General features: G+C 43.7%; 2 protein-coding genes across 10 annotated transcripts; one reads left to right on the top strand and one right to left on the bottom strand.

Annotated features, from left to right (window-relative positions):
• The first annotated feature begins 5 nt into the window (after positions 1–5).
• On the top strand, positions 6–11,584 carry LRRC51 (leucine rich repeat containing 51). Of its 8 annotated transcripts, none has more exons than XM_069064697.1 (6): positions 348–486; positions 1,155–1,283; positions 5,226–5,369; positions 8,767–8,972; positions 10,091–10,239; positions 10,850–11,584. In XM_069064697.1, exons 3-6 carry the CDS (start codon positions 5,285–5,287, stop codon positions 10,989–10,991), a joined length of 582 nt encoding a protein of 193 aa, XP_068920798.1. In that variant the 5' UTR covers positions 348–486; positions 1,155–1,283; positions 5,226–5,284; the 3' UTR covers positions 10,992–11,584. The 8 variants fall into 8 exon arrangements, with proteins under 8 accessions (XP_068920796.1, XP_068920795.1, XP_068920798.1 ...); XM_069064696.1 differs by having other exon boundaries at positions 398–535; XM_069064698.1 differs by lacking the exon at positions 348–486 and adding an exon at positions 543–828.
• Positions 11,505–24,892, bottom strand: LAMTOR1 (late endosomal/lysosomal adaptor, MAPK and MTOR activator 1). 2 transcript variants are annotated; one of them, XM_069064704.1, is made up of 5 exons: positions 24,624–24,892; positions 13,842–13,987; positions 12,896–12,973; positions 12,380–12,493; positions 11,505–11,966 (listed from the first exon to the last, which is right to left on the bottom strand). In XM_069064704.1, exons 1-5 carry the CDS (start codon positions 24,663–24,665, stop codon positions 11,828–11,830), a joined length of 519 nt encoding a protein of 172 aa, XP_068920805.1. In that variant the 5' UTR covers positions 24,666–24,892; the 3' UTR covers positions 11,505–11,827. The 2 variants fall into 2 exon arrangements, with proteins under 2 accessions (XP_068920805.1, XP_068920806.1); XM_069064705.1 differs by having other exon boundaries at positions 11,505–12,072; positions 12,367–12,493; positions 24,624–24,886.
• Positions 24,893–27,995: the final 3,103 nt, after the last annotated feature.

Here is a 27,995-nt window from a genome sequence, read left to right as displayed (position 1 = left end):
AGGCCGGGGGAAAGGAGGGAGGTTGCTTGGAAGAAGGAAAACTGGAGCCGGAGAGGGGTAGAGCGCTTTGTCTGTATCCACTCCAGCCGGAGGGAGGCTTGAACTACAAATCCCAGTATTCCTCGCGGCTCCCTAAGGGATAGGGCAGGAGCCCGGGCAGAGCGGGGAATAGAGGGAATGGTAAAGGTAGAGATCGGGGCGAAGAATCTAGCGACGACTGTCGAGACTGAGGAGCTTGAAAAGGCCAGACCGTGTTGAAGTCATGGTTTCTGACCTTGGAAACCTTAAACTACAAGTCCCAGGATTCCATGCTGTAAAACTCTTCCCGTCGGCTACGGCATGGGGCGGGGAGTGCTGTCCCGGCATGCCCCGGGGCAGGGCGTACAGAGGTTGGGAAGCTATGATGATGGTTACCATGGAGTTGCGCCGTCTACGGGAAGTGTGCCGCCGTCTACCGGAAGGCAAAGGCTGAAGAAAACTGAGCTGGTGAGCTTGGGCAGCATCTGGGGAGCCAACTGGGCAAGGATTGAAGCAGGTACATGTGTCATATCAAGCATAGGTAGCTCTATTTACATGGGCCTGAGATGTCCCCAAAGCAGGGACAGCTAAGCTATAAGAATTTGAGATAGTCGGGGGAGAAGGTAACACAGACAGACCCCTGGTAGAGAGCCTGAGATGAGCGCCAGAGGGTCGGGGCAACCCCGTTTATTATTCCTTCAGTAAGCATGAAGTGCCTGCCATATTCCAAGCGCTGGGCTAAGCAGTTTGTTCAAAGACAAAACGAAAAAATTCTAACTCTCAAGGAGAATACGTTCTTTTTTGGAAAAGGTACAGCAAAACCAAATAAAATGCAAAATTGAGGAGGGGGTATGGCAAATCGGGAGTGGTAATGTCAACTAGGAAGTGATCAAGTGAAGAGGTACTTGAATTTTAACGTTGAACTAAGGGACTAAAAAGTGAAGGTGAGGGGGGAAAAGTGTATACCAGGCATGGGGGTGAGGTGGAGCAGGGACAGCTCGAGCAAAGGCAACAAAGGCCAGTTTGGCTGGAGGGTAAGGCGTCTTAAGGGAGTAAGTAATAAGCCTGGGGAAATTGGCTGGAGCCAGTTTTTGAAGGGCTTTAAATACCAAACAAAAGTTTGTATTTTAACTTAGTGACAATTTGGGAGCATCTGGAGCAGAGGAGTGACCTGTGCTTTAGGAGTATCAGTTTGGCAGCTCTGTCGAAGATGGAATGGAGAGGCCAGAGACTGGAGGCAGGGAGACCAATTAGGGACATTTGAGGTACTTGCTAGGCATTGCAGAGGGTGGGTACTCCCCTCCCCATTTCTGTAGCCTAAGAATTTCAAATTCCTATAAGCAGACTTTGGCACCATACCATTGGGATGGGGAAGAGAAGAATACCACCAGAATAGGGGAAAGGGTGCTTTCAATATGGGAATATAGGGGTCCTGACATAGGCAAGTGAGCCAGCCCAGATGGAGACTCTTCCTTGGTCCCTCCCCCCCTTTTCAGTAAGACAGCTTAGACATTAATAGCCACCCAAGTAGGTCAAGTAACTAGAAATTTTGGAGCCTTAAGGCAAGCAGCTTCCTACACCCTCCCCACTTTTCATCTACCCAATGAAAGCCCAACTGAATCATTAATGGTCATCCCTTTATCCTCTATTTCCTTTAATACTCTTATTTTCATGTGCCTATGCAAACATGGATGTCTCCAGAAGACAAAGAATCACTACTTCTTGAATGCTGTTTGCTCCTCTCATTTCTCCTAATAGGCTAGGACAGAAGAAAAAATATATTCCTGGTTTCCCAGTGCCACTTCCAAACCCTCCACCTGCAGTTATTACTCAGAAAATATTCCCTCTTTTTAGGCCCAAAACATTCTTTTAAATGGTAGTTAGCTGACATAGTGGATAGAATGCTAGGCTTGGAGTTAAGAAGACTTGAACTGAACTTAAATCCTATTACAAACAGAGATTACCTTTATGACCCTGGGCAAATCACTTAACATCTTTCAGCATTTGTTTCATCTGTAAAATGGGCCTAAGACCTATTTCATATCTGTGGCTTTTATCTTTTGGTATCATAGCCACTCTTTCTCAGGTTCAGTACTTGGTTCAGTCTTTCCCTCCAACCCAAACCACGACTGAATACTTGGGGATTTCAATTTATGCATTGAGGTCCCCTCAAACACTCTGGCCTCTCAACCTAAAGTCACATGACCTAGGTCATCCTTATGTGTAAGCTATATATAGGGATGGTTGTACCTTAAAATTTAGCATTACACATAACTGTGCAGTTTGTGGTCCCAAATCTTTGATCATAACACTTTGTACTCTTGCATTATTCCTAAAACTTTCCTTCATCCTTAGCATAACCTTCAGTCCCTTCATTCTTTCTTGTTCCACCCTTGCTCTGGCCCTAGAGTTGACCATTTCAACAGCATACAAATCTGTACCCTTGACTCTTTTGCCCATCATGACCTTGCCAAAGCCCTGTGTTATCCTCACCCTCCTCGTCTTCTAATTCCCCTCAAACAGCCAAAAGGTGGCACTCAAAATGACTGCTGATTGGACCCCACTGTTACCTAATCTCAACTGGGACTTCAAAGCTTCATGACATTCTTTTTATTCTGTGATTCTCAAGGTTCCTTGAAGTGATTCATCTCTGTTCAAATCTCCATATACTACTCCCTTTCCTCCCCTCTCAAAAGATTTCAATTCCTACTTTAGTGAGAAAGAAAGCAATTATCCAACTATAGTAAGTTCTCCTTTCTTATGATATACCTTAAAATTCCTCCATACCATCCTCCATCCCTTTTATTCCCCTATCTGGAATACACTTTCTTGGAGAAATCAGTTTTAGTTGAATATTGAATTTGGAGGCCCACCTATTTTTTTTTTTTGTTTTGTTTTAAGCAATCGGGGTTAAGTAACTTGCTCAAGGTTACAAGGCCAGTTATTTCTGGGTGTGGTGCTGAGTGTCTGAGCCCGGGATTCGATCTCCAGGTCGTCCCAACACTGGAGCTGGTGCTCTTACTCACTGAGCCACCTGGCTGCCCCGGCCCACCTATTCTTATTAGAATATTGTTATTACTACCATATTGTATTATATTAGAATATTACCATAGTCGCCACTTCCTTGAAGCCTTACTCCGAATGAGTATTCTTTCTAATTTCAGATTTTCTTTCAGCACTAGATTCTTGTCCGTATTTGCTTATGTTTCTGAGCCTCCCCAATGTTATTAGACTTTAATGTTTCTGAAAGCACTGCCAATGCCTCGGTCTTCTTTCCAAAGCCAACCTCTCTATTTGTGCTCTTGATCATCCTGTCTGCTCATCTTCTCTTCCATCATTCTCTGGCTCATCTTCATTCTCTATCTACTGGCTCTTTCACTGCTGCCTATGTCACCCGTTATGTCACTGGTCCTCCTCAAAAATAGGGGACCAACAACAAATATCACCAAGTCTCCCCTCTCCTTAAAGATCTTTCACTTGCCCCCTATATTGTTGTTTGTCCTTCCGTTTTGAAGACCAATGACATCACAAGTTGTGTCTTGACTTGTGTGTGAAATTCGGATTTCAGGGAGGTAGAGTTGCACAAAGTCATCAGTCTCACACTCTCTTCCTGGCAGGACAAAAGTCTAGATGATTGGATGCAGTGTGTGATTTTGGCATCGTTAATGCCTGACCAAGCTCTTAAGTGCTCCACAGCACCTGCTCCAGCTGCCTCTGTGGCTGTTGGAATGAATTGTTCTCATCTGCCCATTCTGCCAAGGAAAGTCTTCACATGCTCGGGGTAGACACTTCCCTAACTTACCAACAGGTTTGAGACCTGTCAGTCACATTCAACTCAGTTTAGTCTGTTGAGATGGTTTTATTGAAGTGTGGCCAATGCACTTGCTACAGCTTCCTGTTATCAGCCTACAGTCCCTATAGGGCAGGGGGACCTCTCCCTTTCATAGCCATCCCTATACTTGGTGCATCCACTTCCTCACTTCTCAGGCCACTGGCGTTTGTCCTGTAACTCCACCACTGATCTAACTCTTCTTGCAGATGATGCACAAGCCTTTAGCTGCCCTTTTCTGTTATTTCTGGAACTTTCAACACTATCCCTTGCTCCTCGATATTCTCTTTAGTTTGCACATTGTTTTCTTCTGGTTCTATCTAATAGCTCTTTCTCTGCTTCTTCTGCTATATCACTGATTAACTGAATAAATTTCAGTAACTACTATTGTCATTCTATAAGAAGAAATGTGGACATTTTTGGTGAGAGAGGCTCTAGCTACTGGAATAATTAGCAAAAACCTCACAAAAGAAATGGCATTTGAGATGACCTTTAAAGGAAGCTGGGTATTCTAAGAGGCAGAGGTGAGCTTGGAGGACGGCTTGAGCAAAATCACAGAGACCAAACATCAAAGGATAATAGAGCTGGATGTGACTGTAGAAGCCATCTGCTCCAACCTCCTCAATTTATAAATGAGGCTCATGCAGGATAATACAACCAATATATGTCAGAGGCAGGATTCAAACCCAGGGGAATAAAGTACAATAAGCCCATAAAAGTAGAATGAAGCCAGATTAGGACTTTATGTATCAAATAGAAGTTTGCATTTTATCCTAGAACCAATGATAACAAGGCATAGTGGATAATGGCCTCAAAGCCGGGAAAACCTGTGTTCGAGTCCAAGTTCCAACACATATTGGTTTGTTTGAGCCTGCACAACTCACTTAAAACTTTTGGTACTGTAGGGAACTAAGACTGTGAATTGCATTGATAGTGTTTCCTTGAGGAGTACCCTCTATCAGTGACATCCTATAAGTGATATGATCACAGCTGTATAGACACTGTCCCTCCATGTCTTAGAATCTTTAGATTCCTTCACCTAGATTCATGTCTTCTTAGGGAAGCCTTCCCTGTCACCACTGAGTTATTAGGTTTCTCTCTCTTCTTAAATGACCTTGTACTCACATTTTCCCACCCTACCCTGCTTTCCTGCCCACCCCAGGACATTGGTTTCTGTAGGGGGAGAGACATCCAACTATGCCACTGGCTTGCTGAGCAAATCCCTTCTCACTGTTCCATCTCCCCTTCTCCTTTTGTAAAAATAGGGCTATCTGTCCCTGTCCTGTTTGCCAGAGTTGTTGTGAGACTGAAATAGATGGGGAAGCATGTTGCAAGGCAAAAAATACTCTCCAAATGCAGCCCCTCTCTGTCCCCTTAGGCCGAAACTAGCAGCCCAGGGCCCCATGCTTCTCCTACACCCCCCACAATGGCTGAAATATGACTGACAACTGGGATTATGTGAAGACTTTGGCACAGGAGCCACCCCTCGACTTCTCCTTCAAAAATATAAACTTCATCCAAGGTGAGCCAGATGTGCGCAGCCTCTTTCTTCTTCTCTCCTCCCTTGAACTCCAGCACCCCATTCAGCTTGGGCTATCCTTCTCCAAACCTTTGCTCTTTTTTTCTGGAGGGCAATTGGGGTTTAGTGACTTGCCCAAAGTCACATGGCTAGTTTTGTGTTAAGTGTCTAAGACCAAATTTGAACTCAGGTCCTCCTGACTCCAGGGCCAATGCTCTATTCACTGCACCACCTAGCCACCCCCAAACCTTTGTTCTTTTAAAATTAATCTGAAAAGGTTAAAAAAAAGTTATGGTCTGGCATTTTTTAAAAGGCCAAGTTGGATAGAAACCAGGAGCCTTCACATGGCTAATGTAATTATTATAAAAATAATAAAACTAGAGAATGAGACTTGGAAATTCTCCAGTCTAATCTCCCTTTTACTCTTCTCAATGCATAGCACAGTACCTGGCATATAGTGGACATCAACAAACGCTTGTTAAACACTCACCTGAATTCACCCCACACCCCAGAGACTAGCACTGTGACTCAGCCAGCCCTCTATCCTCTCTGAGCCCATTTGTAAAAAGGAGATTCTAGCAGCAAATACTTTTCCAAGAAGTTTAGGGCCTACCAAGCTATATGGCAGGTGCTTTACCAATCTTAAAGCACTATATGTAAATGCAAGCTGTTTTTTTGTATTTGCAAGTTAAGCCCGAACGGTCACAAAACTAGCCACTTGCTATCTTTGACATCATGGCAGTCACCCTCTCTCCCTGTTCCCATAATGTCTAAAGTGGGGATAAATATCTGTACTATCTACTTCCCAGAGTTGTGAGGAAAGTACATTGCAAACCTTAAAAAGACAGGGCCCATACCTGTGCTTTTATTGGTAGAGGGAACTCCCACGTGAGAAAACTCTCCATCACTGCAGATCTTCACCTATTTAAAAAAGTTTTCTCCACCACTGAGAAATTAAATGATTTGCCCAGGGTTGCAAATCAAGTATGTCTCTCCTGTTTTCAAAGCTCGCTGTATTCAACACTGCCTGCTAACCTGAACACATTACATAAATGTGAGAATTATTATTGAATGGCAGTCAGGATTTGAACCCAGATCCTTTGACCCCAATATCCTTCAAAACAACAAATTAGCTGTCATACCAGCTCTGGTCTTCAAAGGTCAGAGGGCTAGGCTGGAGAAAGAAAGAATAACAACCTTTCTTCATCTTAAAGGGAGCATCACAGGTACATGACAGCAAAGTCAGTAAGTTTAGATAGGCTTCTCTCTTCTTTTTCTGGGAGTCGAATATGCAAAGAAATTGGAAGGGCAACTCATCCCTTAGTGAAGCTAGAGACTGAACCAGTTGATAGGATGAGCAGGTACGAAGAGGGACGGGTAGCTGTAAGAAGACGTTGGGGTCTCAGCTCCTTATTACCTGTCAGTCACTGAAGCTCCTGATAACTCAGTTTTTTCATCTATAAAACGAATTAAACTAGGTGACTTCTGACATCCCTTCCAGCTCCAAATTTATGAACTAAGGATCAGATTAAAGGCAGGAAGCCAGGTGAAAGATCAAAATGCCCCAATTTGCTTCAGGATAGTCTAAAACCTTGCCATTAGAGTTGGATTGGTGCATTCCTCATCTAGCAAACCATCTAAAACCTTGTGACTCCCATGAGGGTAAAGACTATCTCTGGCTAAAATGCTGAGCACTGTGACAGAAACATGTATGGGTATCAGTGAGCAAAGGAACACTTTCTCCTCTCTCTATGGGCAAGAAAACATAAAAACATATACTTTACCCTATCTCTTCAGGAAATATTTCAGGGCAATAGAGTTAGATGTGTATGGTCTTAGGCTCAGGCATATGCCCTCAGGGAGAACCTGGTCTAAGAAAATCCTCTCTCCTGGCTATTGAGCACTATGTTATGTCACTAGCTGGCATTGATTTTTTTAGGCAAATTCTTTTTCCTTTCTATGCTTTGGCTTCCTGCTTTATAAAATAAAGCAGCCCTCCTTCTGACATTCTTTTAGTGTGTAGTTTCCACACTGAAGCCAATTGTCCCTTATATCATCAGCATTTCTTCTTGAAGGATGGTGACCAGCCCTTCCCTTCACTAGCCTTTCCTTCCTTCTACCCCAGGAGCCTTGTGCCACCCCAGATCCATCCCCAGTCTCTCCACTGTGTAATGACTATCCACTACACAGCCCCCAAATCTGTACCTCACGAAAATAACTGTGTAGGAGCAGGGAGGGAAGGAACAAACTAATGTTCTTTTGTAGTACTGTCAGATCTGTGCTTAGAAAATACAAGTATGGGGCAGGTAGGTGGCGCAGTGAATAGAGCACCGGCCCTGAACTCAGGAGGACCCGAGTTCAAATCTGACCTCAGACACTTAACACAAAAACTAGCCATGTGACCTTGGGCAAATCACTTAATCCCAATTGTCCTCCAAAAAGCAAAAAAAAAAAACCAAAAACAAACAAACAAAAAAAGTATTCAGGCTCTGGTCCCTGGCTCTTCCACTGATTTGTGTAACTTTGAGTAAGTCCCTTCCCCTTTGTGGGTCTAAGTTTTTCTCCTCTGTGAGAAAAAAAAAAGTTGGACAAGATAATCTCTCAAATAAGCCATTTTCTCTAAATGAGTTACTGTAACACTGTAAATTCATAGCATTCAAAAGTGGAAGACACATATACTGACAAGGAGGTTGGACTAGTTAGGGTGTCTTAGGAGTCTCATCCACTAGTTTTATGAGCTTAAATGAAATCGACTTTATATAATTTGGCATCATGTTTTTTTTTGTTTTTTTAGCTCAAAGACTCTCTAGATAATCTAGTCCAAACTCTCATTTTAGAGATTAAGAATCTGAGGCCCAAAGGAGATAAAGCAGACTTGTTCAAAGTCAGAGAGCTAGCTCTAGCAGGGCTGGGATTCAGATGGGTCCAGTTCCAAACCTAATGCCTCTTCCACTGCACTCCCCACAATGGGTCCAATTCCGAATTCACACATATATAATTCCTCTTTTCCACAGAAGAGGGTTGGTTATCTATCCCTCAACCCAGTCTTCCCCAGGATAAATTTCCCCACTTAACTTTTAATTGATCCTCATCTTGCCCCATTTCTATTCCTTTACTTGTCCATGTTCTTCCTAAGACTTGGCTTCCAGAATTAAATTCCTGATGAGCCCTGACCAGGGCAGAGACGGTCTACCTCACTCTGGTTGTTGGACTCATGATGACATAGCCTGTGACAACACAGCTTTGGAAGGAGTAGTGCTTCTACTGTAGCTGACTGTAACCCTGTACAGCAGTTCTGGGCTGTTCCTAGTCCTGGTTGGCCTCAGACTGAGATGGGAAGGAGAGTACCCTTGCCTAGGGGCTCCTGGCTAACTTTACTCTCCGTGATCTATCCCTGCAGACCTGATAAGTGAGGAGCCCAGGACTGGGCTCCGGCCAGTAAAGCATTCTAAGCAGGGTAAGTCACTGACCCAGGCCGTGCGCCTTAACAACAACGTGCTCAATGACCTCGCGGACTTCAGTCAGACTATGTCGCAGCTGTTGGAGCATCCCCAGAACCTGGCTTGGATTGACCTGTCCTTCAATGACCTGCCCAACATCGACCCCGTAGGTGCCTAAGTCCCCAGGAGAGACATCAGCTGCAGGCAGGATGGTGGGGGTAAGGGGGATCCCGAGAGGAAACATCAGTGATGTGCAAGGCCTAAGGTATTTATGAAACACTTGCCACAGATCTAGCACTATGGGGAAAAGAAATGGTATAAAGAAGTAGTAAGAACTATCTCCTTACCTTCTGTGGTAAGTTTTGTTTCCCCCCCCCTCCCAGTTTCTCTGTGTGGGTCATCATAAGCAGTTTAGAAATGGGTATCCAACACTACTACTGCTTAAGAAGAATCTAAGCACTTTAGTATAAGCTCAAGACCATGCTAAGCACCGGACATGGGAAGAGAAGAATAAAAAGTAGTGGAAAATAGCCCTTGACTTCAGAACTCATCCTGTGCCTCAGTTTTCTCCTCTGGATATATAAGAGGAAGAGCAAAAGAATAAGAATTTGGGGGGCTGAGAGATCTTAATGAGACCTAAGTTTGAGTCTGATTGCCAGATGTGCCCTTCCTACGTGTGACTGGGACAAGTTACTTGACCTTTCCAAATCTTACATTTCCAATACTTTGTGTACATAAGTCACTTAATGTCTGTGAAATTAAATCCCTCATCTCAAAAATTGGAAAGGTAATGAATGTTGCACCACCTACCTCACAGGGCACTTGTGAAGGAAATGCTTTGTAAACCTCAAACCACTAGGGATATGGTTTATTTTGTAAAAAGGAAACAAAGGTTAAGAGATCTGCTTATTCCTAGCAGCTAGATGAGGCAGTAGATGGAAAGGGGAAAACATGGAATACCATCTGAGGAGACCAAAGCCTCCTCCTCCTGAGTACATGACCACCCTTGATATGAGCAGTTTCCTCATTTATAAATAGGTAATATTCCTTGAGCTACAACCTCTCACAAGCTTGTTGTAAGGAAAAGAGTGAACATTCAAGTAATAAATCCCTAGTCTCCAGAAGCCTCTAGGATAGAGGGGGTCAGGTCACCCAGAGAATTGATTCTAAGGAAAAGAGCACCCCCTCTTCTCAAGACTAGATTTCCCAAGTTTCCTGCCACCTCCATAAACTGGCCACTGGATCCTATTCAACCTGGTACTGTGTCCCTTCCTCACCCACCAGGTGCTGACCACCTTCTTCAACTTAAGTGTCCTTTATCTCCATGGCAACTGCATCCATCGCCTGCCAGAAGTGGATAAGCTGTCAAATCTTACCAAGCTTCGAAGCCTGACCCTCCATGGGAACCCCATAGAGGAGGAGAAGGGGTACAGGTAATGCCCCTACCCGGAGACCCTGGAGAAAAGGGAACAAAAGGCTCAGGAGCCTCACCCCCTCAAGTACAGACTGAGGGGACGGCACAAGTTGTAGACTTAAAAGAAAGGGAATCTTACCCTGTTCTCCAAAGGGGGTTATCTGTGGCCAAATCAAAAGGTCACTTTTCTTGTGGGAAGGGAGTGGAATGGAATGGAAGAGGCCTATTTGAAACTCCTAGAATGGAAAGAGACCTTGATTGGGAGTGGGTGGGAAAGATTACTAGGTCATCATATCTGAGAATGGCAGAAGACTCTTATGAATGGAACATATGGGACTGAGAAGTTATTCTAGTAGTTTAGCTTCCCACCCCACTGCACTTTGGCTGCAAATGTTAAATCCCTTAGGTATTTTTGGAGAATGGTAGTAGTCACACCCTACTTATACCCTGATTATATCCAGGGTCACTTTGCTTTTAAAACTGAAGGAGCTAATAAAGGGAGGAAAATATTAGTAACTCTTTAGGATACATAGTTAAGTGGCCCTGGATTCACATCCAACGTCCCCATTATGATTCTTTCCTTTTTCTACCCACTCTGGGGAGCCCGAAATCCTATATCCTCCCTGCAGGCAATATGTGCTGTCCATCCTACCCCGAATTACTACCTTTGACTTCAGTGGTGTCACCAAGCAAGACCGGATCACAGCCACTATCTGGAGACGAATGAATATCAAGCCCAAGAAGGTCCGATTTAAACGGGATAACTTTTGATAACTCCTATCCATGCTAAGGCTCCAAAGCCCCTAAGATTCTGGTACCCTCTCCCTCAACACTTAGTTTAGCAATAAAGGAAGTGAGCTGTTCTAGGGGGCTCGAGTCCCTCAGCTGCGCGTTGAGGTGCCCTTCAAAAGGTGGGCAGAATAGATAGCAACTCAGGTAGCATGACACCACCCAGCCCCAAGCATACTTAAGGAGGCAGAATCTGGCCTGTATTCCACCTTGCTATCTTGCAGCCTGAAACTTGATCGACAGATACCTAGAAACTCTGAGAAGGCATCATCTAATCTGACAGGCCCCCCTCCTCAAACGATATGTAACGGTTATACAGAACCAATCTTAATGATGGTTACCCTTTCCAAATGTTACAGAATGTTAAGACCTCAATTGGAGCTCATTCTGCCCCTTTGAGCCCCTCCTGCTGTTATCCCTGCAAAGGCATCTAGTTAACTTTCAAGTTGTACGAGAAGTGGGAGGTTGGCAGGGTAAGGAAAAGGACAGAAGGGCTGGAGCCAGCATGGATAGATGTCCTTTATGGAGAGTGGCAAACCAAAACAAATAAAATTAAAGGATCAAACATGTAAAAACTGGGTGTGAGAAATAAAAACAACCAATTTAGTTCTTAGTCCCAACACAGAAGGGCGATCTCAAGGAAGCCAAATCTCTTCCTACCCACCACCCCCAATCATGAAATAATTCACATCCAAATCCCTATCCTCCCACTCCTCTAGTTCTGCCTCCCCCCCACCCCCCCAAGTGGCAAAACCATCATAGATCTTTCCCACAAAGTATTCAGCCAGGGCCACATGGCACAAAGGCTTTTTGGGAACTCATTGTTTGTCAACATGAGGCCCCCAAACACCTCTGGACTCCTGTGGTAGTTTCTCCTCTGTGATTAGTAGTAAATTAGGTTTCTGTACAAGCAGGAAGAAATAAGGGGAAAGGAAGGTGGGAACAAGGAGAAAATCTCCAGAAATTGTCCTCACGGGACCCCAAACTGCACGACCAACTCCTCTTTTGCGTCGACCCGGATCTGAGAAAGTGCACTATAGGCATAAGCAGCTATTCTGGAGACCTAAAGTTACAAGAAAAAGGCAGTTACAAAAATACAGACAAATATTGTCTGGTAGAGTAGTGAATAAAAGAATGTAAGGCACATGAGAAAAACACTGGGGCAGGGGGCGCATTTCCAAAAAGAAAAAAATAAAATACAAAAAGGGCAAAGGGGCAGAGTACAGTATAGCCAGGAAATTGGAACAGCCTGGATAAGCAGAGGGAAAAGGGTAATCACCTTGGGTGGAGTTAATGGGAAGGCAAGAACTGAACTAGCCTAGATAAGGGAAGAGTAAAGCAAAAGACATGGCCTCACCTGCTGCAAATCTGCAAAGGGGACAGGGTCGCTGGCAAGCACTTGGTGGGGCTGGCTGGTAAGTGATGGCAGTGGTGGCAGCTTCTTCCAGTGAGTCAAACTACTGCTCAGGACAGCCAGGCGAGTACTATAGGGGAGGAGCACAAGAGAAGGCATAGGTCCTCTGTATTCCTCATCACTTTCTCCCACAATCAGGAAATGGGATGAATCTAGCTCCTGCCCTAGAGTCAGTGCTCCATTCTCAGGTCAACTCTGTATGACTTCATAAAAACCTTAACTTCTTTTGGCCTGTTTCCATTCCCAGGGTGGTGGGAGGAACAAATGGGCAATTCATTTTCAAAGACTTAGAAGGGACCTGGCAGAGATCTAGTCTAACCCCCTAATTTTATAGATAAGGGCTCAGATGAATTGACTCACTCAATTATCTAAAGACTACAGAGGTAATGAGTCAGAGGTTTCAGAGCCTGGGGCAGAGGGGACAGAGAGACTAGAAAGGAAACTATCATTACCTTGTCCCTATTCCCCTCACCTGTATTGTCTCGCTCGGTCCATGTACTCATGCTGCTCCATGCCCTGGGAATCTGCTGCCGATACATCAATGATGTTGCTGGGGAAAAAGATAACTGAGACTTCAGCAAGGCTGGCTCAAAATGAATGAAATCTGGAATCTCTATGTGGAATCTAACATTTCACCTCAATTTATTCATGCATCAGTTAAAGCAGGATGGCAGAGGTCTGGAAAGACCTCCATTACACACACTAAATTTCTCCAATCTGGGTGGGAGATTGGGACAGGGGCCCAACTTCCTCCTCCACACCTCCCCCAGGGAATTCCTTAGGTTCTAGAGCAAGGGTTCTTAACCTGGGGTCCATGGACAGATTTCAATTGATCTGTGAACTTGGATATGAAAAAAAAAAACATCTTTCACTAACCTCTTAACTAAAATTTAACATTTTGGGGCGGCTAGGTAGCACCATGAATAGAGCACCAGCCCTGAAGTCATGAGGACCTGAGTTCAAATCTGACCTCAGACACTTAAAACAAAACTAGCCATGTGACCTTGGGCAAGTCACTTAACCCCAATTGCCCTACCTTCCCCTCTCCAAAAAAAGCAAAAAATAATAATAAAATATAACATTTCCTTTAATTATGAATATATTTTTACAAATTATTCTGAGATACCTATAGGCTTTTCCACACTGCCAGTGTGGTCCATAACACAAAAATTGGTTAAGAAGCCCGGCTCTAGAGCCTCCACCAGGGCAGAATGAAAGTATCTCTCCAGAGTCCTTTTGTTGAACACTATTATCCCTGAAATTCTCACACACACACATGCACACAAAATTATTCTGTGAGATGGGGGTGGGGGTTGGGGGATGGTCAGAGAAGGATTCCTTTGACTTGAGCATAGAACCAGGATCCTTATCCTACAGGTAAAGGGGGCTGGAGCAGACATAGCTCCTTCCACTCTGACCTGGCTGTCTTGGCAAGAATAGAAGACAGCAGGGCCTGCTCATCCGTACGGGCTGCTGGCAGGCTGTGGTAGTTGGGTTCTGCTCCATTTAGGGTCTTGGTTGGGGGACTGCTGGGGTCCAGAAGTAGCTTCCGCTCCTCTCGATCCTAAGTGGGAACAGGGGAGGGTCAGCACCAGATTGGACATGAGGTACACAAAATGCCTCAACTTCTCCTTATCCCCAAGTTCCACTTGGCTATGATATGATACCCTCAATCTGAGCTAGTCCTCTCTTGATTTCCAAGTTGGAAGGTGTCTTGGGGGGAAGCCAATTCAATCTGTACCAGAACAGATCCCTCTCCAACAACCCTGATAAGTGATCACCAACCTTCTACTTCAAGCCACCTCCAGTGACTCTTCCCTCAGGCTGCCCACTGAGCCAATGCTGTGAGGAAGTTCAGAAATCTTCCTCAAGCAGTTCCTCCCACAGGTCCTAGATCTGCCCTCTGGAGACAAATAGAAGATATCTAATCCCTCTTCTACATAATAGCCCTTCAGATATTTGAAGACAGCTGTCATGGTCCCCCTGGCACCCCTCCCCCCACTAAAATTTCTCTCCTGCTTTCTATAAGCTAATTAATGTCCAGCTCAGAATTCTGCATCTTCCTTCCTCATTATGCCACCTGCAGTCCTGGCCAACGTCCCCTCCCCCATGAGCCCCCTTGGCCCTTCCTGACCCACTGCCACATTCTTAACTGCCATTTCCCTTCCCTACTGTTTTCCCCCATTAGAATGTAAGCTTCTTAAGGTTAGGGACTGTCTTCATTGCAAGTACTTGTATCCCCAGCTCAGAATATAGTGTTTGGCATAGAGTGGTTAATAAATGTTTTATCTCTTTATCTAATGGATTGCAATAGGAAAGAGGAAGCAAGCTTCTTCTGCTTAGACACAGAAGGCATAACTAGGACTGGTGGGTGGAAATTGCAAAGGGAGACTGGCTTCAGATAAGGAAAAGCTTCAACAGTAAGGGCTGTTCAAAAATAGAATAAGCTGTTTCATAATAAATGTAGAATTGAGTTCATGAGGTTGTGAGTTCTCTGTCACTGGAGAAATTTAAGTTGAACCTAGAGATGATCATTTGTTGGACATCCCTATTCAGGTAAAAGCTGGAAAAGATGAATTCTAAGGTTCCTTATAGCTCTGCAATTCTGTGATTCAAATAACTGGCCATCAAACCATGAAAAAGAACATATATTTTGGGCCCATCCCTTTGTAGGACACTACAGCAGCATGAGTTAATCCCTTCCCTCTCAGAGGACATTAGTTAAACCCCTTCACTTTCTCTACCTGTTTCCTCAACCTATAAAGTAAGGCAGAACTACAGTCCCTTCCAACTCTTAATATAGTCCACTCAGGGAGCCAAGACACATGTTTATCTAATCATAATCTGCTGTCACTAAGCCTCTACCTCTGCCTTGTAAGCTAGAACTCTGTTCTTCATCCTCCCTATATAATCACCAATCCTTCTACCCCTTAATTCTTTCCCAAGCCATCACCCCTGCACTGGCTACACACTTCCATTCCATACCTTGGCCCCTTAGTGAACCAGGTTAACTCTATACTGTCCCAGCACTACCATGCCTATTTATCCTATCAAGCCTTGGTCCTGGATTACTCCCACTATCCACTGTCTTTTTTTCCTAATCATGCTGTGGAATGAAACTGGAGAAAAATCACAAAACCATTCTGACTGGGCCAACTACAAATTGATACTACATAATCTCATTTGGGCCCTTACTTCTTCAAGACAACCCTTTTACATCTCCCAAATCAATTCACTATCCAACTTACTAGAATCAGTTTTTCCAAATTTTTTTAGCCTTCCAAGTTTACCTTGCATTCCACTAGTTTTAAAAAAAAAGGTCATTCACCAAGAGCTTCTTCCCCCACACTTGTTCTCATAAGACACGGCCATTCTCCCTGCTAAAGCCAAGTGATCTTATTCCACCCCACCTTCTGCAGAATTATTATCCCTTCCATGATCCCGTTCTCTCACTGACCTTAAATATCTTCCTGCCTACTGACTCCTTCAGACATGGCATAACACGCCCATGTCTCCCCCAACCTCAAAACTCACTTAATCCTGGTCACAGATCATCCTATTGCTTCCCTTTTGTGGATAAATTCTGAGAAGGCCACGTACAATTAGTGTCTCCACTTCCTTTTCTCCCACTCTCTTCTTGACTGCACTCTATAGTCCTACTTCATCAGTCACTGAATCAGTTCTCTCCAATGTTACCAACAATCTTTTAACTGCTAAATCTAATGGCCTTTTCTCAATCCTTATACTCCTGGATCTTTCTGCAATCTTTGACACTATGGATCACCTCCTTAATACTCTTCTCCTAACTTTTCTGTGATACTGCTCCCTCCTGGTTTTTCTTCTACCTGTCTGACCAATCCTTTTCTGCCTCCTTTGCTGGATATTCAAGTCATACTTGATAACCATGGGTATCCCCCAAAGTTCTATCCTGGGTCTTCTTCTCCCTCTATACTATGGGTTATTTCATCAGCTCCCATGGATTCAATTATAATCTACATGTAGACGATTCCTAGAACTGTATTCAGCACTAACATCTCTTCTGACCTCCAGTCTCACATCTCCAACTGAATATCCTTTAAACACCTTAAACTCAACATATCAAACACTGAACTCGTTTTCTTTCCTCCCAAACCTTCTCCTCTTGCTAACTTCCCTGACACCACCAAGGATATCATCCTCCCAGTCCCTCAAGTTCAAAAACCAAGTATCATCTTTGATTCCTCACTCTCACCCCCAAACCCAATCTTGCCAAAGCCTCTCTACCTTTCTAACACTTTTTGAATACACTCCCTTCTCTCCTCTGATACTGTCACCACCCTGACATAGGCCCTTACCTCATGTCAACACTACTGCCAACTCTTCTGGTAGGTCTCCCTGCCTCAAATCTCTCCCCACTCAATCCATTCTCCACTCTGCTATCAAGCTGGTCTTCTTAAAGTGCAACTCTGACCATATTACTCTCCTATTCAATCAGTTCTAGTAGCCCCCTATTACCTCCCAGATCAAATATAAAATCCCTTATCTGACTTTTAAAGCCTTTCATTACCTGGCCCCTTCCTCTCTTCCATATATTCTGAAAGCCAGTGACACTGGATCCAGCTCTGTGCACCAAGTATTTTCAGTGGATGTCCCTCCATGCTTCAAATCCTCGTCGTCCTCCTCACTTCTTGGCTTCCCTGGATTCCTTTATGTTACAGCAAAAATCCACCTACAGGAAGTCTTTCCCAGTCACCCTTAATACTAGTGCCTTCCCTCTGAGATTATCTCCACTTCATCCTGCAGATGTCTAGGATGTCTGTAATTGTTTGCATGTGGCCTCCCTCCTTAGACTGTGAGCTCCTTGGAGGCAGGCACTCTTTTCTGCCTTTCTTTGTATCTCCAGCACTTACACAGCAAGTGCTTAATAAATGCTTGCTGACTTGACTTGAAATCATGAAAATAAAAGTTTTTTGGTTTTTTTATTCTATTTAGAGAACAGGATGAGATGGAGTTCAGTTAAACATTAAAACAAATGTTATGGACACTCAGAGACTTTACTGCATTCTGGAGTAGTAAAAAGGCCTCTACAGGAGTCTGAGTAGGATTCAGATGGAGGTGAGACACTCCAGGTCAGAAGCACACCTAGCATTGGCAAATGGCCCAGAGGTGGAGCCACTGAAGACATATTTATATGACAATGGGCCAGTAGAGAGGATCAGACTGGCTCAAAGCTGTAAGAACTCACTTTGTAATCTCAGCTCTGCTACTTACTACTGCCTATGGGAGCTATGCCAGCTTATTCACACCTTTTCAGGCCTTAGTTTTCTCATCTAAAAGGTAAGGATGGATTAGATGACTTCTCAGGACCCTTTCAGTTCTAAATCTAATAATGGGAAAATATACCTTGAATCACTGCCTGAGCAGTTTGGATTTCATGAATCCAAGTTTAGCTGTACTTCCTCTCTCTGCAACTCAGTTTCCTCATTTATCAAGAGGGTGGGTATAAACAAAATAATAACCACTCACATTTCTGGAGCTCTTTAAGTTTTAAAAGTGCTTTCCCAAAAACAACCCTGTGAGGTAAGTACAGCATATATTCCCCCCCCCCCCCCATTTTACAGATAAGGATAAAGAACCAGGATCAGAGAGGCTTGCCTTGTCATATATTAATTAAATGTTGGAATCAGGATAAGAACCCAGGTCTCCTGATACCCAGTCCAATATTTTTTTTTTATTAAGCATTCCGAATGTTTCTCGAAAATGCAATCTTGCAAGCCTGTGAATAGGCACCAAAGGTCTTTAATGCAGTGAGAGGGATGCCCTTAGTAGTTTCTTGTAGTTTATAGTAAGGAAGCTATTGCAATTGACTTGGTGTGACAGCAGGTCATTCCCACCCAGCTGTACTTCAACTTCATCATGTTCCCAGTAATGTGATAGCCTGGGGCCCTTTTGTCCCTCTGATAAGAGCAAAGCATTCTTCTCAGAGCGGGGTGCCCAGGCCAGCCACTCTAGAAGCTGGGTAGCCTCCTCTTCTAGCTTCCTTTGATGTGTAGTCTTCCCCCAAGAAATTGTGAGCTCCTTGAGGGCAGGGTCTGTCTTTTGCTTTTCTTTGCCTCTCCAGCACTTAGCATAGTGCTTGGTATATGGTAGATAATAAATGTTCACTGACTGACTGGTGAAGGCCATGTTAAGTAGAGCTCAGGCATACCTTAGAAAGGCAGCACTAGATAATACCCATCAATTATCTTAAGTGAGGATTCAAGGTGTCTCTACTAAGCATCCTGTTGAATATCGCCACAAACAGTACTTCCCCAGCAAGACCAAAGGCTCCAGAGCCACTGGCCCTGACTCCTGGAGAACATTTAACAAGCCTGCTCTCTCTGCCACAAATGTTTCCCCATAAGTCTTCTCCAGGCTGAATATTCTTGGTTTCTTCAGCCATTCTACATATGGCATGACTTTCAGACCTATCACTACCCAACTCCAGACACATTTCATAAATGTTTAAAGAAATTAGCACCCAGAACTTAACACAGAACTCTAGTCTGATCACTGTAGACCCCTATTATCTTCCTTATTCCAAACTTCCAGAGTTTTGGAATTTGTCACTGATAAAATGCTAGGAAAGTGTCCATGTGAATTATTATTAATCCAGGTCTCTCCTATGCCTGTTCAACTGACACTTTTATCACAAGTGCAATTCTTTATATCAAGAATGATGGCCCCAGAGTCAGGAGGACCCGAGTTCAGCTCCGACCTCAGACACTTAACACCCACACAAAAAAACTAGCCATGTAACCTTGGGCAAGTTACTTAACCCCAACTGCCCTCCAAAAAGAAAAGAAAAAGAATGATGGCATTCAAAGCCTGATGGTCTCTCAATAATCTAAGTATCTTCCCAGTGCTCCTTAATCTTACTGCCTTTGAGAGAGACAGATTTTGTAAAGGGTTATTTACTTGTTGCCTCTTCATATAGACTGTCAGCTCCTTGAGAGCAAGAACTGTATATTTCATCCTCAGCATTTGGCCCAGTGCTGAATAAATATTTGTTAACTGACAGTGCTATTCTATGTATTTAAAAAACAAACAAACTTTACTCTTTACCTCAGAAATAATACTCCATTCTGGCTTAAGGGATAAGGATGAGGAAGGGGATAATGTCCAAAGGGAGAGATCTTCACTGGACCTCACAAAGCACTCCTGAGTGCACCTACTGTGAATTAACTGTCTGCATTTTTGTTCCCTCCCTCCACCCTTCCACTGGACTAACACTCTCCATAGGGATAGGGAATATTATCTAAACCCTATGGTTCCTCAAGCAAAGCTCTACAGAGGAAGCAGGTTAATAACTAAATAAATATTTCTTTGTTTAATTAATGGTGGTAGTAGCAACAATGAAAGAATATAATAAGGACAAAAGAGACTAGAAACTTTAAGCTACCAGGACTGGTCAGATAGGTAGAACTTGGAGAACTCAATGGATCTGGAAATTAATATTAGAGTTCCCTCAGAATTATATTTAAACAGGATTTCCTTGATCTTTTTACATTATCCTGGTAAAAAGAAAAGAACACTCCTGGGGCTCCAGAAGGCAAATGGGATCAAAAATTGCACATAGATGAAGGGAGAGACTCAGATTGCCGTCAGTTTACATGAAAAAATTTAGGTGAGTACAAACTCAACGTCAGGCAAGACCAGCATGACAAAAATGAATGCTTCCTTGCTTGACTCTGCATTCAGAGATAGGGGAGGTGAGAGTCATGCTGACCTCCACCCTGGTCTCCATCTAAAAACTATGTTTGGATCTGGGCAAAGACAATGACAAACTGTCCAAGAGAGTGACAAGGCCTGACAAGGCAATTCAGACTATATATTAAGAATTTAAAGGTTTAGAGATGTTTGGCCAGGACAAGGGAAGATTCATAGAGCACATAATTATCCGTTCCATATCTACAGAACTGTCTTAGGAGGGGCAGACTTGTTCTATATGGTCTCAAAAGGCAGTAGTAAGATCAAATCAAAGAAGTCACAAAAATGCACATTTCGGTCCAATATAAAGAACAGTCTGATCTTCAGTGAAACAAGCTGCCACAGGAAGGGATCAAATTTCCCATGACTGGCAATATCCAGGGGAAAAGAGTGATTAAAACCAAGTTACCCTAAGTCTTACAAGAGACAATGCTCTACAAATAAACCCCTGAGACAAGTGATGAGAAAGTAAGAATAAAGAGCCTCCCAAGGAAGGTTCACATTTATTCAAGGTCAGGGCTGGTCAGGATCATTAGAACACTGAGGGAAATAAGTCTTGCCTGGCTTTAATTTATCCATATAAGATGCTGCCCTTTCTACTTCACATCTGTTGGAGAAAACAGCATAAAATCGTTGAAGAGCATTGACTCTGGAATCAAAGGACATAGGTTCAAAACCTGCCTGTCTCTTAGACCTGTGTGAACTTCATCAAGTCATTCAACTTCTTAGGGCCTTGACTTCCTCATCTGTAAAATAAAGGGGGGCTTAGTTTAATAATAATGGGGCAGCTAGGTGGCACAGTGAATAGAGGGCTGGGCCTGGAGTCAGGAAGACTTATCTTCCCGAGTTCAAAGCTGTCTTCTGACACTTACTGGCTGTGTGACCCTGGGCAAGTCATTTAACAGTTTCCTCATCTGTAAAATGAGCTGGAGAAGAAAATGGCAAACTACTTCTGTACCTCTGCCAAGAAAACCCTAAATGTGGTCATGAAGAGTGGGACATGACTAAAAAACAACTCAACAACAAAACAAGGGGATTGGACCACGTTCTTTCCAACTCTAGACCTATGATCCTATGAACGTAGAAATGTAATATAACCAGCTCTGTGAACTTGATAAGGTGGAAATCCTCTGTACTTGGGCTGAGGAGCTAATTCTTGAAAGGTCAGGAAAAGAAATACCAGAATCTAAGACTTGAGACTTTGTGTTCCATCCAAGCCTCAGCTCTCCAGTTCTCTATCCCCTCTCAAGTCTCAGACCACATATCTTCCAGACCCTGGGCCAGTATATATTCTTCAAGCCTCTGCTTCCTTTTAGGATTCATCCTCCCAGGTCACAGGCCTCAGCTCTAGGCAGAATATTCTCTCTTAGTCCTTCTCCAAGACACAGAACACAGTTCCCTGTGTTGAATGATGCAGCTCTCTTGGTCTCCACTTCCCTCCAGATTCCTGCCCCCCTAAATTTACTTTCTCCCACATTCCTTTGCTTTGCTCCTATATCCACTTCCCAACTTCCTATCCCTCAACCCCTATTTTTTTCATTAAATTATTTATATACTAATCCCCTTCCGTGGAAGGGGACATTAAAATAATACTTGAATGCTTCTGGGGTGGGTATGACATTGGCCTAGAAATCAGGAGATCTGAATAATAGTTTTGGTTCTGCCACTTAGCAGCTTTATTCATTCAACAAGCATTATTAAGGGTCTCCTATGTGTCAGGTGCTGTGCTAGGTAATGGGGATAAAGATTCTAAAATAAAACAGTCTCTTTAGTCAAACTTACATTTGACTGAGAGAAATAAGTTATGGTGATTGTAGTATGAGTAGAGAGAAAGGAACAAAAGATGTGGAGGTAGAATTAACAAGACTTGTTAATGAATTGAATATGTGGGGTGAGAGAGAGTTAAGGAAGACCTTGAGGTTTGCAGCCCTGGGTGATGCATGGAGTAAGGAATATTAAGAAGTAGGGGGTTTGGAGGGTAGGGGAATGGGAAAGTAAAGTCAATGAGTTTTTTTCTGAAAATGTTGAACTTGAGATGGCTAGGAACATCAGAGAGAAAATGTTTAAATGACAGTTAGGGATGAGAAATTGGCCCTGAAGACAGAGGCTAGGCCTGATATACAGATCTGGAAGTCATCTGAACAGAGATATGTCAGTCAGTTGAACCCACACCTGGGAGCTGATGGGTATATACATATATATAAAAGGATATAAGGGGGGGGAAAAGCAAAAAACAGAGAAAGCTTTCAGTGTTACCCACAACACAGAGGTTGGGAAGTATATGATTCAGCAAAGGCACTTATGGGTCAGAGGAGAGCATGAGAAATTAGTGCCTGGAAAATTCAAGGAAGAAAGCATATCCAGGAGGGAGCAATCCAGATATATCAAGAAGAATGACTGAGAAAAAGCTATGAGACTTGGCAATTAAGAAATTATCATTATGAATCACTGAAAAATTTCAGTAGAATGATGAGGCTGGAAGCCAGGTTAAAGGGACTTGTATAATGAGAGACATCAGATAATGATTATACATTGCTTTTACTAGAGATATAGCTGAGGAAGGCAGGAGAATTATAACATGAGATAATGGTAGAGTTGAGTGAAAGTTTCTTAAGGATGTGGGCATGTTTGTAGGAAGCAGAGGAGACACTGATAGGATGAGATTGAAACTTAGAGATGGGATGATTAAGGGGAGCGATCTGTCAGAGGAAAGAGGGATAGGATCAAGAGCACAAGACCAACAGTTGGCTTAAGAGATACATTAGGTACAGTAACAAAGGAACAACAAAAAAATGACCTTTGTTTTCTCAGTAGAGTATGATGCAGAGATTCTCTGCTGAGAAGGGGCGAATGGCTTGGGAGGCTTAAAGAGAAATAAAAAAGGTCTAGAACAGTGGAAGTGTGATAAAAAGTCTACTAGAAAAGAGTAAAAGATTGCTTTGCAGTAATGACAGTCCCAAGCGTAGCTATGTGGTAAAGTGAACAGAGCACTGGGCCTGGAGTCAGGAAGACTCGAGTTCAGCCTCAGGTAGTAGCTGTGTGACCCTGGGCAAGTCACTTACTCCTGTTTACCTCAGTTTCTTCATCTGCCAAATGAATTGGAGAAGGAAAGGTCAAACTACTCCAGTAACTTTGCCAAGAAAATCCCAAAAGGAATCATGAAGAGTTGGACAGGACTGAAACACAACTGAGCAACAATTATGGCAGTGACAGCCCAGTTGAGATCAGTTACTGAGGTTCAGCAGGGTGTTAAGTAAGAGCAGAGACGACAGATGGCAAAGATAATTCAATGTTAGGGTTTGGCAACACATGAAGTTGTGAGGGCAAAAGGGCAAGGGATTCCAAAGAAAAAGACAAATGTACAGTTGGACTAGTTAAGCAGAGGATCAAGTGTGGGAAAAGAAGAAAATGAACCCGAAGCAGGGAAGAACCCAGAAAATACTGAGGGACACAGGGCCTGGAGGTCATAAAATACATTTAGAAGTGAGGTAGGGATAAATAGAAATAGGAGGTTAGATTTCCTGAGCCCCTGTTTACTGGTTTTCCCAATCTCTTAGAGTTGTTATGATGACAAAATAAGTGAAAGATAATAACAGAACTATTATTATTACTACAAAAAAGGTGAAGATTGGAAAGGTGCTACCTAGGAGTTCAATCCCTTTCCCACACCCATCTTCTCCTCTTATCCCTTCACCAGAAGCCTCTCCCCTCGGAACTCCAATCTCTCAGGTTCTTAACCCCACCACTCCCCAATTTCATTGTTCCCTTCTCTTCCATCTGCTTCCTCTTCTACTTTCTAACATTTCACAATTCATAATTGTGGCATCCCTTCCTTTCAGTCCTAGAGTTCCCATCTCTTTCTTTCCTTTCCTCCAGGCCTCCATCTCTACGCTGTCTTCTTTGATTTTCCCTCCCCTCATCTCCCAGCCCTTCTAGAACCCTTAGGCCACCTCCCCAACTCTCTACTATGCCTCCCTTTCCAACCACCCCCCAACTGCCTTCCAGGACCACAGGGCTCTCCTTCAGTTCCCACAGTCCTCCAGAGCCTAAGCCTCCTCCACAGTCCTCTAAACCTTCCCCCCCCCCCACAACCAGTAAAAAGGTTTATAAACCTAAGTACATGTCAGTTATTATTCTCTTCTTCCCCCACTTATATCTCTTCTAGGAGATGCACCGCCCTACCTCCCAGATTCTAAAGCCCTCCAAACCCTTCACATGCCTCTTCCCCCAGACCCTTGTCTCCGCTCCCCAAAACCTCCTCTTTCAGTTCCAGTTCCACACCGCCTCTCCCTCACCCCAACTTCTCAGGACCGTTCCCAGACTTTTTCCCTCAGCTGCCCTAGCTCTGCAAGACCCTTGCCAGCTTCGGTCCAGCACCTCACCCTCAAGGCCTCCTGTGACCCCGCTCCCCTCCCCCCTGGCCTTCCCCAGAACCCCTCAGCGACTCCCGGCGTCCCCCACTGTGGTAGCACCTGATCCGAGTCCTCGTTGTCACTGCTATAGCAGCACCCCATGGCCGGGGCCGGCTCCTGGAGCTCAGATCTAGAGGATCGGCGTCCAACAGGAGCTCTTTCTCGTCACATGACCCGCTACCGCGGCCCGCAGGCTCCCACCGGCCGCACTACCGCCACCGCAGCAGGCAGAATCGGCAGGCAAACTGTTTCCGGTCCCGGAAATTCGCCCCGACCCTCCCCACCTCGCCTCACCCTACCCCCACTCTCATGTGATTGCCCTATAGCCATGTGACACCCGAGCAACCAATAGAATGCTTCCGTTCCTCGGGGCTCTCCTCCCTCCTTGGGATCTATGACCGTCTATAAGCGGCTCTTTCCTCTCTTCCCCAGTGTCTCCGAAAAGCCCATAACAATCCCTACCTCCCCAGGTCACGTGACACACGCAACCAATAACAGGCCCGTGGGCCTCTTGTTGCCATGTGACAACCAGAAACCAATAGGAGGATCCTGTTTCTCCTTTCCTTTCTCCCCATCCCACTAGCCTGCCAGTAGTCCTTAAAGAGCGCTATGATTCTTCTCACTTTCCCCCAGGCCCACGTGCTCAGAGGCAACCACTAGGAGTTGGACGGTGTAAGCCCTAGTTTCACGTGATGTCAGACCAGGGGGCAGGAGGATCTGCGGAAGCTACGAGTGGGAGGGGTGGTGGGGGCCTTTTCGCTTTTCGTCCTGCTCGTGGGAGTCTACCTCCCTTCTTCCCAGACAACACGGCCCTGGGTTTGAGAGGTCATTTCTGGCAAGTTAAGACATGGGAGACCCAGGTCGCCCGTGCCTCTAGCAGAGCTTCCGCGAAACCACCTCCAGAAAGCCTCCCTCGTTTCCAGAAAACTGCAAACTCCTTGAGAGCAAGGGCAAGAATGCGAGATTATCTGTGTGTAGATATGTATATTTGTGTACATATACATGTATATAAAACATGTTCCAGTGCCTAGCAAGATTCCCTGTATACAGCAGACGCTTAATAATCCCCGTTAGTTTCCCTCTTCCCCCCCACCCCCCTCATCATTGTGCTCCACGTCTGGGAACTTACGAGGGGGTAAGGTCTTAGCAAACACCCGTAAACCAAGCTTTGGACCCCGGGAGTTGGCAGGACTTCCCAGTTGCCTGACCTGAAAACATTGCCCACTTCGAGTCAGCCACGACTCAGTTGCTGAGTCATTACCCAGATAGAGCTGAAAGAGCGTGTCTGGGGACTTTGCTATTCAGTAGCTAGCTACTACGAGTGTAGCTTATCTCCGTTTCAGGATGTGATGCTACTGCGCATGATCTTCACCATCTCCCACCAGATTGTGGGAAGATTTTATTCAAAAGAGTGCCTACTGTAAATCTAGCCTTTATGTTCGCTAAGTAGGGTGTTTTAGCAATCACTTGTAGTCGGTTATACTTCTTGTATAAAATTATTGTAGCCAGTTGATGATACCCTTTTCATACATCCTTTGTCAGAATCAACAATATCTTTAAATAGATCAGATTGGAGTTATTGTAATTGCTTGCCATCTTTTTCTTTTATTGTTCAGTTCTGTTTTAACTTTGATCGTTGCTCCATGGATTGACATAACACTTCGAGTTCAGAATGACTGAACTGATCAGTAACAAGTTGTTTCCAGTCAAAATGTAATTAATTTTATTTGTAGTACTCCCTTTGAGTCACTCCCCCAACTCAGATTTGAACTGCTTTAAAAATATTATTTGATCCTCCAACAACCCTTTCACTTGGTGCTATTATTATCACCATTTTACAGCTAAGGAAACTGAGGCAAACAATAATACAGCTAGTAAGTGTCTGAGGTCTTCCAGACTCCAGGTCCAGAGTACTTTACACTGCATCACCTTTTTGCCTCTAAAGGATGAGGTGCTAGGTTTTTAAAACTGAACCAAATGTATGAACTTTTCAATTTCTCTTGGCTCCTGGGTTCCCATTGCAAAATGTATATCATCAAAAATCATTCTAGATTCTTTGAAAGATATAACAGAAATAATAACAATGATCATAAACATCAAGCAAAGCACAGAACAAGAAAATGCTCTATAAAGGTGCTCACCACTATAATGGAAGAGATGTCCTGCAGAGTCCATGATGAAGAGGTTTCTGTGTGGATGATAAAGCCCTCCTAATGTTCCTGTTTACGGATGGCATTGTTCTCATTGCCATAGTATGCCACAATGCCTAGAATATTGCAAAGCCTCCTGGAAAAGTTCTGCAACTACTCAAAAGAGTTTGGCCTGGCCATTCACACAAGAAAGATCAAATAAATGAAGATTATGACATGCATTTGAATGGAAAACTGATAGCGCTTATTATATTATTTTATTATATTATATTAATTACATTATATTAGTTATATTATACATTACACATGATTATATTATACATTATACATAATATTATACATTACATTATATTAGTTACATAATCTATGATTGTGTACATCTGGTCAGACTATACAGATAGACAATGAATTGAACCCAGAATTGAAGAGGATGTGAAGACAGTGGGTCCATTAATGACCACAACCTTTCCATGGAATCAAAGGCATAGCTGTCTAATACCAACATTGCTGAATGGCATCAAAACATGGAATTCCACAGTCTCTGAAGAATTAAAAATTACCTATCACATAGAGGATAATGGAGAAATGCATGGTGGGTGTGAGTGAGCAGGCTGTAACATATAGTCAAGGAATTTTGACAAAGAACCGGAGTAAAATTATAACCAAAGAAATGTATGATGGGAAGGGAAGATGTGGGTCATGCGAAAAAAGCTGAGGGAATGACAGGTGTTAGATTGCTCTCCTGATAACTTCTGGATGCCAGAAGAAAGGAAGGCATATTGGATGGACAAACTCATTAAAAGATATGGACCAAGACTCACATAGGCTAGGCAGGTATTAATTGGTTGTGATCTGCCTACCTAGAGGGAACTCACATCATTTCAAATAACTCTTGAGATGTGGCACGGCATAGTGGTATCAGAACGTGGTTTTAAGACCTGCCTCTGACCCACACTAGCTGTGAGAACATGGGGAAGTCACATAATAGCTAGGGGATGTTTTCCACACTCAGAGTTCACCATGTGAATAAAATCACAAGTCCAGATCAAAAACAAAAATCATATCCTTAACTTTTAAAAAAAAATCCATTGAGTCCAAGAGATTCCACCACTACATTTATACCTTAAGGAGGCCATTGATAAGAAGAATTCGCCTCATACACAAAATGTTTATAACACCAATTTTTGTGATAGCAAAAAATTGGAAAGAAAGTAGATGCTCATTGATTGGAAAAGGGTGAAACAAATTGTGGTATATGAATGCAATGGAATGTTATACTGTA

This window comes from Petaurus breviceps, unplaced genomic scaffold, assembly GCF_028583685.1.
Source record: "Petaurus breviceps papuanus isolate PSGF00001 unplaced genomic scaffold, PetGlider_PUasm1.0 90639, whole genome shotgun sequence".
NCBI classification, from domain to species: domain Eukaryota; kingdom Metazoa; phylum Chordata; class Mammalia; order Diprotodontia; family Petauridae; genus Petaurus; species Petaurus breviceps.
The sequence above is the reverse complement of the archived record's forward strand: the minus strand, read 5'-3'. Positions and strand labels throughout refer to the sequence as shown.

Bases quoted from the DNA above. Each gene is read 5' to 3' on its own strand.
- LRRC51 (XM_069064694.1), top strand. From the start codon at position 340: ATGGGGCGGGGAGTGCTGTCCCGGCATGCCCCGGGGCAGGGCGTACAG. The intron at 536-8,766 runs GTACATGTGTCA...CTATCCCTGCAG, and splicing joins CTGGGCAAGGATTGAAGCAG to ACCTGATAAGTGAGGAGCCC. The intron at 10,240-10,849 runs GTAATGCCCCTA...TCCTCCCTGCAG, and splicing joins GAGGAGGAGAAGGGGTACAG to GCAATATGTGCTGTCCATCC.
- LAMTOR1 (XM_069064704.1), bottom strand. From the start codon at position 24,665: ATGGGGTGCTGCTATAGCAGTGACAACGAGGACTCGGATCAG. The intron at 12,974-13,841 runs GTCAGAGTGGAA...CTTTTTCCCCAG, and splicing joins ATTCTTGCCAAGACAGCCAG to CAACATCATTGATGTATCGG. The intron at 11,967-12,379 runs AGATTTGCAGCA...GACAATTTCTGG, and splicing joins AGCGACCCTGTCCCCTTTGC to AGATTTTCTCCTTGTTCCCA.